The 11,173-nt window shown below is 39.5% G+C and overlaps 1 protein-coding gene across 1 annotated transcript in view; it reads left to right on the top strand.

Annotated features, from left to right (window-relative positions):
* Positions 1-5,775: 5,775 nt before the first annotated feature.
* The window catches only part of spag5 (sperm associated antigen 5), a 58,494-nt gene continuing 53,096 nt past the window's right edge, over positions 5,776-11,173 (top strand). Inside the window, exons 1-3 of the mRNA XM_061881023.1 lie at positions 5,776-5,850; positions 6,083-6,158; positions 6,240-6,338. Coding sequence (XP_061737007.1) covers positions 6,132-6,158; positions 6,240-6,338 — 126 coding nt within the window. The 5' untranslated portion in view covers positions 5,776-5,850; positions 6,083-6,131. The remainder of the gene's footprint in view (positions 5,851-6,082; positions 6,159-6,239; positions 6,339-11,173) is intronic.

Below are 11,173 nucleotides of genomic sequence, written 5' to 3'. Positions count from 1 at the left end.
GCGGCGGCGGGGGACAGGGGGGGCCATAAATAAATATCCATAACCCAACTTTGGGAAGTTGACATTTTTTCTTATTATATTTGTACTATCATTCTATGTTTGTATTCTTGTAGGCCTATTAACAAGACCTCACATCATATAAATAGCCGAGTGCGCACCTGAACACACGACACTGAACTTATAACCAATAGGAACCATTCCGCTGTGAAGGGGCGTTGGCGAGCCGCTTGCAGTCTCGCACTACTCCCGTCCAAAGGCAAAACCTAGTAACTCACTTCTAGCTGATTTTGAGAAAACAAAGGAAAACCAATCTATCTTGATGCTGTCTTACAAAGATCTACAAAGTCATCAAAGGTATAGATGTTTTCTTCAGCTTTCATTTTCTTGCCGATTGAATCTGCTCTCATGAACGTGTGCCCTTTCTCCACATATTTTATCACAGTCTCGGGTGGGCCCCATTCTGCGTTTGCACATTGGCCAAGAGCCGTGTACAGCGTCCAGTTTTTATTTTGACCTCCACAGTTATCTGCCCAAAAGAGTATGCAAGGGGAAGAAACAAGAACAATACACTTAATGAAGGTGCTTGCAACGTCCTGGGCCAATCATCCAAATATCCCCTGGTGCCATAATATCACATAATCAGGTTGACCGTCGGCCCCCATTCCTGCAAATGTCTCATTAAAGACAATAAGGCCACTGACAAAGAAGCTCCGATTGTGAAACCTTTCAATCCGGTTTCAGGGCAAATCACTCGACTGAGACAGCCCTCGCAAAATTGACTAATGATCTATTGCTAACGATGGACTCTGATGCGTCATCTATGTTGCTGCTCCTCGATCTTAGCGCTGCTTTCGATACCGTCGATCATAATATTTTATTAGAGCATATCAAAACACGAATTGGTATGTCAGACTCAGCCCTGTCTTGGTTTAACTCTTATCTTACTGATAGGATGCAGTGCGTCTCCCATAACAGTGTGACCTCGGACTATGTTAAGGTAACGTGTGGAGTTCCCCAGGGTTCGGTCCTTGGCCCTGTACTCTAGGGGGCGTCATACGCAAGTACGGTATTAGCTTTCACTGTTATGCTGATGACACCCAACTCTACATGCCCCTAAAGCTGACCAACACGCCGGACTGTAGTCAGTTGGAAGCGTGTCTTAATGAAATTAAACAATGGATGTCCGCTAACTTTTTGCAACTTAACGCCAAAAAAACGGAAATGCTGATTATCGGTCCTGCTAGACACCGACCTCTATTTAATAATACAACTTTAACATTTGACAACCAAATAATAAAACAAGGTGACTCGGTAAAAAATATGAGTATTATCTTCGACCCAACTCTCTCCTTTGAGTCACACATTAAAAGCGTTACTAAAACGGCCTTCTTTCATCTCCGTAATATCGCTAAAATTCGCTCCATTTTGTCCACTAAAGACGCCGAGATCATTATCCATGCGTTTGTTACGTCTCGTCTCGATTACTGTAACGTATTATTTTCGGGTCTCCCCATGTCTAGCATTAAAAGATTACAGTTGGTACAAAATGTTGCTGCTAGACTTTTGACAAGAACAAGAAAGTTTGATCATATTACGCCTGTACTGGCTCACCTGTGCACTTAAGATGTGACTTTAAGGTTTTACTAATTACGTATAAAATACTACACGGTCTAGCTCCAGCCTATCTTGCCGATTGTATTGTACAATATATATCCCGGCAAGAAATCTGCGTTCAAAAGACTCCGGCTTATTAGTGATTCCTAGAGCCCAAAAAAAGTCTGCGAGCTATAGAGCGTTTTCCGTTCGGGCTCCAGTACTCTGGAATGCCCTCCCGGTAACAGTTCGAGATGCTACCTCAGTAGAAGCATTTAAGTCTCACCTTAAAACTCATCTGTATACTCTAGCCTTTAAATAGACCTCCTTTTTAGACCAGTTGATCTGCCGCTTCTTTTCTTTCTCCTATGTCCCCCCCTCCCTTGTGGAGGGGGTCCGGTCCGATGACCATGGGATGAAGTACTGGCTGTCCAGAGTCAAGACCCAGGATGGACCGCTCGCCTGTATCGGTTGGGGACATCGCTACGCTGCTGATCCGCCTCCGCTTGAGATGGTTTCCTGTGGACGGGACTCTCGCTGCTGTCTTGGATCCGCTTGAACTGAACTCTCGCGGCTGTGTTGGAGCCACTATGGATTGAACTTTCACAGTATCATGTTAGACCCGCTCGACATCCATTGCTTTCGGTCCCCTAGAGGGGGGGGGTTGCCCACATCTGAGGTCCTCTCCAAGGTTTCTCATAGCATTGTCACTGGCGTCCCACTGGATGTGAATTCTCTCTGCCCACTGGGTGTGAGTTTTCCTTGCCCTTTTGTGGGTTCTTCCGAGGATGTTGTAGTCGTAATGATTTGTGCAGTCCTTTGAGACATTTGTGATTTGGGGCTATATAGATAAACATTGATTGATTGATTGATTGATTGATTGATTGATTGATTGGTCCCTTGAGATACTAGGTTTTTCTGTTGTATCTACGCGGTTATGTGGTAGTTGCTAGGTCCTGCCATGCGCGTAACAGCTTACTTACGGAACAAATGACAATATCGCATACACTAATGCAAAGCATATCACCTAGGAACTCCAAAATTATTATCAGCTCAGTTTTGACCAAAATTGAGTTACTGGGTTTTGCCTTTGGACGGGAGATTACAAGGACCCATAGACAAGGAACGCCTCCTGAAAACTTGCTCCGACGATGTTATGTTATGTTTTGTCACGTGATATGGTCGCGACACTGGGACGTCGGCTTGTTCTTGACACGCTTCCAATTTATCTCATCTGTGAAGATCCTGCCCAGGATGTTCCAGGTCACCCTGGATTAATGTTCCTAAAATTCTGATATACTGGCCCCCAGACACATTTTTTCTCGAGTCAAAATAATTACCCAGGCCTGATATATAACAATCATACACATTTACACACAAAAAAATAAAAGAAAAAGAATGACCGAAAAAGGAATAGGCTGAAGCCAAGGCTTATATTTGCCTATCCTGTGCATTCACTGAAAATAAGATTACCTGGAACATCAACGTTAAAAAAAAAAATCATTGGGATGAAAATAATTTTTACTATATTTTATCATTTTCAATTATTTCACCTTTCAAGGTTACCAAAGAAGTACAGTACATGTCTTCAGCTCATCACTGAGCTTGTTCCACCATTTAACTCCTAAAACGGAAATACATCTGTATTTTATATTCGTTCTCGCTTTACCTATTGCAAAAATCAACAATAATGCTGGAAATTTTTGATTGAAAAGAAAAAAATAAATAAATCAATTAAATGTTATTTTTTAGTCTGTCCTTTGCCTCTATTTCTTTGTGGCATACAGCCCTTTGTTCTTCAACTGTGGTTCTTTCGAAAGGGTTTTATAAATAAAGTTGGTATGGTATGGTACAGGTGGAAAGCCAGTCCCTGAAAATAATGCCTACAACAGGGGTGTCCAAAGTGCGGCCCGGGGGCCATTTTTTAACGGCTCCACGACACATTTTGAAAATAAGATTGAAACATTTTTAAAACTTAAAAAGTGAAAGAAAAGCGCCAACGGGTGAAATGTAACAAGAAAATGTTGCAATGTTTACTCTAATAACACAAAGCCGCCATGCAGGCTGTTTCTTTCTTTAAAAAATAATGAATCAAAATCAATGTCATTATGTATTATCGACCTATTCAAGGCTCCAATTACGTCATGTTAAATATTCCACTTTGAGATATTTTTGGGAGGAAAATGTAGCATATTTTGTGTTTGCCATAAAAAAAACTGAGCTGTTTTTTTTTTTTTAAAGAAGGGCCTAAAATGAACAAACAAAAAACATAAACAATTAAAACTTATAATTGACGGATAGATCTGAAGTTGATCTCAAGATTATCGTGTTAAGAGTAAACAGTAAAAAAAATGTATAATTTATTTTCTAACACTTTAATGAGTAGGACCCTTTTGGATCCCCAATCATTTTAGTGTGATCTGTTTTTAAGTGTCATTGCTCAAAAAATAATAATGAATTAAAATCAATGGTGTTATGAGTTATTGACCTTTTTATTGCTCCAATTATTAAATAATCTCAAATATTCCACATAAAAAAAATATCGGGTGACAATATTGCATATTTTGTGATTTTTTTCCATAAAAAAACAGTATTTTTTGTGACAAAAAGAGCATACAACTTAAATCTTTAAAATAATTTTGAAACCAAAAGCTACTTCTTGGGTACTGATTAATGCGAAGGGCTACCAGTTTGATACACACTTAAATAAATTGCCAGAAAAAGCCAATTTGCTCAATTTACCTTTAATAAATAAATCTATATATATTAAAAAATGGGTATTTCTGTCTGTCATTCCGTCGTAAATTTTTTTTTCTTTTACGGAAGGTTTTTTGTAGAGAATAAATGATGAAAAAACCACTTCATTGAACGGTTTAAAAGAGGAGAAACCACGAAAAAAATGAAAATTATATTTTGAAACACAGTTTATCTTCAATTTCGACTCTTCAAAATTCAACTGAAAAATATGAAGAGAAAAACTAGCTAATTCGAATCTTTTTGAAAAAATTAAAAAAAGAATTTATGGAATATCATTAGTAATTTTTCCTGATTAAGATTAATTTTAGAATTTTGATGACATGTTTTAAATAGGTTAAAATCCAATCCGCACTTTGTTAGAATATATAACCAATTGGACCAAGCTACATTTCTAACAAAGACAAATCATTATTTCTTCTAGATTTTCCACAACAAAACTGTTAAAAGAAATTCTAAATATTTTGAAGTAACATTTAAATTTGATTCTACAGATTTTCTAGATTTGCCAGAATAAATTTGTAGAATTTTAATCATAATAGGTTTGAAGAAATATTTCACAAATATTCCATGTCGAAAAAACTGAAGCTAAAATGAAGAATTAAATTAAAATGTATTTATTATTCTTTACAATAAAAACAAATAAATGTACTTGAACATTGATTTAAATTGTCAGGAAAGAAGAGGAAGGAATTTAAAAGGTAAAAAGGTATATGTGTTTAAAAATCCTAAAATCATTTTTAAGGTTATATTTTTTCTCTAAAATTGTCTTTCTGAATGTTATGAGAAGCAAAGTAAAAAAAATTAAAAAAATGAATTTATCTAAACAAGTGAAGACCAAGTCTTTAAAATATTTTCTTGGATTTTCAAATACTATTTGAGTTTTGTCTCTTTTAGAATTAAAAATGTCGAGCAAAAAAATAAATAACATTTAAAAAATAGAGGCAGCTCACTGGTAAGTGCTGCTATTTGAGCTATTTTTAGAACAGGCCAGCGGGCGACTCATCTGGTCCTTACGGGCCCGCGGGCACCATGTTGGTGACCCCTAATCTAGAGATTTAAAACTTGAATAATAATTAAAAAAATAATACTGAATAATGACACATTTTTTATATTTTTTTGACCAAAACCCTTTGGGGTCCCCGGGATCAAGCCTGAGTGGAGGCCGAAATGTATATTTTTTTATACATATATTGTATTGGTTTTTTTTTTAAATAAAAAAATATCAAATTGGCTCCCACTTGCTTTGATTTTTCAGTGTGCGGCCCTCAGTGGATAAAGTTTGGACACCCCTGGCCTACATTAAACAGGTCCGTGGTGCTAAAAAAGGTCTGGGGACTCTGGCATAGAATAGTATCGAAACTCTTCTTATTTCCCCCTGTAGGGGGCAGCAGTGCGCGGCAGAGCACAACACTATAACAAGAAGAAGAAGAAAAATAGACCAATAGCAAAGCAGCCTTATCTGTTTTGAATTGAAGGCGGTTGGTGACAATTTCAAAGAAGGTTTGTTTTCAACTGTCTGCTTATTTTTAAGTACAAATATGTTTATTAAAGTCGTTTGCGGGATTTTTAGGCTTAAAAATAAGTTGCTATTATCAAGTGAACACGATGAGAGCGAGTCACAAAACGCGGGTTGCTTAGAAAACTGCTATTTATCGCTACATTTAGCTGCGTGTTAGAGCTATCTTTACATTGTCAACAATATAAATATATATTTTTTAATTGTCTATGAAAGCAATAGTCGTCTCTTTTTGCTGATACCTGACGTTTTCCAACACTTCACGATGTCAAGTCAAAGTATGGAAGGCTCGGTAAGTTTTGTTTGCATGGTTTAAATTACATCATCAAAATAAAATTGCATCGCGCTAATATATTATATTCCTTCATTATAGCCTTCCAGGAGATGTGTAGAACGTCTTCCATTAAGAAGTATGGAGAATAAAGAGTCAGCCCTGAAGCAACAATCTAAATCACTCTTTAACACTACTCAGGTAGGTATTTAATGTACAAACCCTGTTTCCAAAGGAGTTGGGAAATTGTGTTGGATGTAAATATAAACGGAATACAATGATTTGCAAATACTTTTCAACCTGTATTCAGTTGAATGCACAAAAAAAAAGATATTTAATGTTCGAATTCATAAACTTTACATTTTTTTTGCAGATAATAATTAACTCCGAATTTCATGGCTGCAACAGGTGCCAAAGTAGTTGGGAAAGGGCATGTTCACCACTGTTACATCACCTTTTCTTTTAACAACACTCAATAAACATTTGGAAACTGAGGTAACTAATTGTTGAAGCTTTGAAAGTGGAATTCTTTCCCATTCTTGTTTTATGTAGAGCTTCAGTCGTTCAACGGTCCGGGGTCTCCGCTGTCGTATTTTACGCTTCATAATGAGCCACACATTTTTGATGGGAGACAGGTCTGGACTGTAGGCGGGCCAGGAAAGTACTCGCACTCTTTTTTTTTTACGAAGCCGCGCTGTTGTAACATACTGAATGTGGCTTGGCATTGTCTTGCTGAAATAAGCGGGGGCGTCCATGAAAAAGACGGCGCTTAGATGGCAGCATATGTTCCAAAACCTGTATGTACCTTTCAGCATTGATGGTGCCTTCACAGATGTGTAAGTTACCCATTGTCTGGGCACGAATGCACCCTCATACCATCACGGATGCTGGCTTTTGAACTTTGCGTCGATAACAGTCTGGATGGTTCGCTTCCCCTTTGGTCCGGATGACACGATGTCGAATATTTCCAAAAACAATTTGAAATGTGGACTCGTCAGACCACAGAACACTTTTCCACTTTGCATCAGTCCATCTTAGATGATCTCGGGCCCAGAGAAGCCGGCGGCCTTTCTGGATGTTGTTGATGAATAGCTTTCGCTTTGCATAGCAGAGCTTTAATTTGCACTTACAGAGGTAGCGACAAACTGTATTTAGTGACAGTGGTTTTATGAAGTGTTTCCGAGCCTATGTGGTGATATCCTATAGAGATTGATGTCGGTTTTTGATACAGTGCCATCTGAGAGATCGAAGGTCACGGTCATTCAATGTTGGTTTCCCCCCATGCCGCTTACGTAGAGTGATTTCTCCAGATTTTTCTGAACCTTTTGACGATATTATGGAGCGTAGATGTTGAAATCCCTAAATTTCTTACAATTGCACTTTGAGAAACGTTCTTAAACTCTTTGACTATTTGCTCACGCAGTTGTGGACAAAGGGGTGTACCTCGCCCAAACCTTTTTTGTGAAAGACTGAGCATTTTTTGGGAAGCTGTTTTTATACCCAATCATGGCACCCACCTGTTCCCAATTAGCCTGCACACCTGTGGGATGTTCCAAATAAGTGTTTGATGAGCATTCCTCAACTTTATCAGTATTTATTGCCACCTTTCCCAACTTCTTTGTCACGTGTTGCTGGCATCAAATTCTAAAGTTAATGCTTATTTTCCCCCCAAAAAAAAGTTTATCAGTTTGAACTTCAAATATGTTGTCTTTGTAGCACATTCAACTGAATATGGGTTGAAAAGGATTTGCAAATCATTGTATTCTGTTTATATTTACGTCTAACACAATTTCCGAACTCATTTGTAACCAGGGTTTGTATTTCCCCGTATTTCTGCACAATAACTATATGGTAACACTAGCCAGCAGTAGAGAATATGGAGTGATTTTTGGTCTAGAACATGTTTGCTTTATTCATTATTGACGTGTTTCTTGTTGTATATGTTTTTATATGAGATTTCCAGTTCAATTTATCATCAATCATTCTACCTAGAAATTTGGTTTCATATAAGTAACATGTATACTGAGCAAAAATATAAATGCAACACTTTTGTTTTTGCTCCCATTGAACTCAAATGTCTAAAACTTTTACCATATACACAAAATACCTAATCCTCTCAAATATTGCCCACCTATCCGTCCAAATCGATGTTCCTGAGCACTTCTTTGCAAGGATAATCCATCCGAACCTCACAGGTGTGGCATATCAAGATGCTGATTAAACAGCATGAATATTGCACAGGTGTGCCTTAGGCTGCCCACAGTAAAAGGTCGCTTTGAAATGTGCAGTTTTGCTTTATTGCGGGTCAGAAAATGAGTCAGTATCTGGTGTGACCACCATTGGCCTCACACAGTTCAACACATCATCGCATAGAGTTGTTGATCCGGTTCTTCAATGGCTGTGCTTAGTTGTTGGATATTGGCAGGAACAGGAACACGCTGTCGTATATGCCGATTCACAGCATCCCAAACATGCTCAACGGCTGACATGTCTGGTGAGTATGCTGGCCATGCAAGAACTGGGATGTTTTCACCTTGTAGGAATTGTGTACAGATCCATGCAACATGGTGGCGTGCATGGTCATGCTGCAACATGAGGGGATTGTCTCGGGTGAATGGCTCAACTAGAGATTTCCGATAATGCCTTTTTTGCCGATATTCCGATATTGTCCAACTCTTAATTACCGATACCTATATCAACCGATACCGATATATACAGTTGTGGAATTAACACATTATTATGTCTAATTTTGTTGTGATGCCCCGCTGGATGCATTAAACAATGTAACAAGGTTTTCCAAAATAAATCAACTCAAGTTATGGAAAAAAATGTCAATATGACACTGCCATATTTATTATCGAAGTCACTAAGTGCATTATTTTTTTAACATGCCTCAAAACAGCAGCTTGGAATTTGGGACGTGCTCTCCCTGAGAGAGCATGAGGAGGTTGAGGTGTCGGGGTTGAGTTGGGGGTTGGGGGTAGGGGCTAGCAGGGAGGGTGTATAGTGTAGCAACCCGGAAGAGTTTGTGCTGCAAGGGGTTCTGGGTATTTGTTATGTTGTGTTACGGTGCGGATGTTCTCCCGAAATGTGTTTGTCATTCTTGCTTGGTGTGGCGCATATTTGTAACAGTGTTAAAGTTGTTTATACGGCCACCCTCAGTGTAACCTGTCTGGCTGACCAAGTATGCCTTGCATTCACTTATATGTGTGAAAAGCCATAGATTTTATGTGATTGGGCTGGCACGCAAAGGCAGTGCCTTTTAAGGTTTATTGGCGCTCTGTACTTCTCCCTACGTCCGTGGACAACTCCGAACAGCAGCGTTGAAAAAAGTCATACATTTTACTTTTTGAAATCGATACCGATCATTTCTGATATTACATTTTAAAGCATTTATCGGCCTATAATATCGGCAATCCGATATTATCGGACATCTCTAATTTGTAGTATAATACGCAGTATTCACAACACACCTCATACACACCTGCACTATATGATAAACCATCAAATGGGGACGGCGTGGCGCAGTGGGAGAGTTGCCGTGCGCAACCCGAGGGTCAACCCTGGTTCAAATCCCACCTAGTACCAACCTCGTCACGTCCGTTGTGTCCTGAGCAAGACACTTCACCCTTGCTCCTGATGGGTGCTGGTTGGCGCCTTGCATGGCAGCTCCTTCCATCAGTGTGTGAATGTGTGTGTGAATGGGTAAATGTGGAAGTAGTGTCAAAGCGCTTTGAGTACCTTGAAGGTAGAAAAGCGCTATACAAGTACAACCCATTTATCATTTATTTAAATGTGATGCCTTAATTAGAAAAACTATAAGAGTAACACTAAACATTTCATCTTCATTAAAAATGTATTTGAAAAAATCTAGTAGAATGTTGAATTGCATTCAATTGTGTGTGTGTGTGTGTGTGTGTGTGCGTGTGTGTGTGTGTGTGAAAAGCCGTAGATATTACGTGATTGGGCCGGCACGCAAAGGCAGTGCCTTTAGGATTTATTGGCGCTCTGTACTTCTTCCTACGTCCGCATACACAGCGGCGTTTTAAAAATTCATAAATTTTACTTTTTGATACCGATAATTTCCGATATGACATTTTAAAGCATTTATCGGCCAATAATATCGGCATTCCGATATTATCGGACATCTCTAGGCACAACAATGGGCCTCAGGGTCTCGTCACGGTATGTCTGTGCATTCAAAATGCCATCAATAAAATGCACTTGCGTTCGCTGTCCATAACATACGCCTGGCCTCACCACAACCCCACCACGGACCACTCGATTCACAACGTTGACATCAGCAAACACGCTGTCTGCCATCTGCCCTAAACAGTGAAGAGAACACCTCTCCAACGTGCCGGACGCCTTGGAATGTGAACATTTGCCCACTCAAGCTGTTTACGACAACGACCCGCAGTCAGGTCGAGACCCCGGTGAGGACGAAAAGCATCCTGATGAGCTTCCCTGCGACGGTTTCTCACAGTTTGTGCAGAAATGATTTGGTTATGCAAACCAACGGTTGCATCAGCTGTCTGGGTGGCTGGTTGCAGGCAATCATGGAGGTGCACCTGCTGGTGTGGGTTACACGTGTTGTGCGGTTGTGTGGCTGATCGGATCTACTGCTGAATTCTCTGAAAACGCCTTTGGCGATGGCTTACGGGAGAAAAAAGGAACATTGAATTCACGGGCAACAGCTCCGGTGGACATTCCTGCAGTCAGCATGCCAGCATGCTCCCTCAAAAGTTGGGACTTCTGTGGCATTGTTCTGTGTGATAAAACTGGACATTTCAGAGTGGCCTTTTATTGTAGGAAGCCTAAGGCACACCTGTGCAGTAATCATGCTGTTTAATCAGCATCTTGATATGCCACACCTGTGAGGTGGGATGGATTACTTTGGCAGAGAAGGAATGCTCACTGGCACAGATTTGTGAACAATATTTGAGAGGAATAGGTATTTGTGAAGTGAAGTGAATTATATTTATACAGCGCTTTTTCTCTAGTGACTCAAAGCGCTTTACACAGTGAAACCCAAT

The sequence above is a fragment of the Nerophis ophidion genome, linkage group LG20, assembly GCF_033978795.1.
Source record: "Nerophis ophidion isolate RoL-2023_Sa linkage group LG20, RoL_Noph_v1.0, whole genome shotgun sequence".
Lineage (NCBI taxonomy): Eukaryota > Metazoa > Chordata > Actinopteri > Syngnathiformes > Syngnathidae > Nerophis > Nerophis ophidion.
This window is presented reverse-complemented; position numbering and strand designations above follow the sequence as displayed.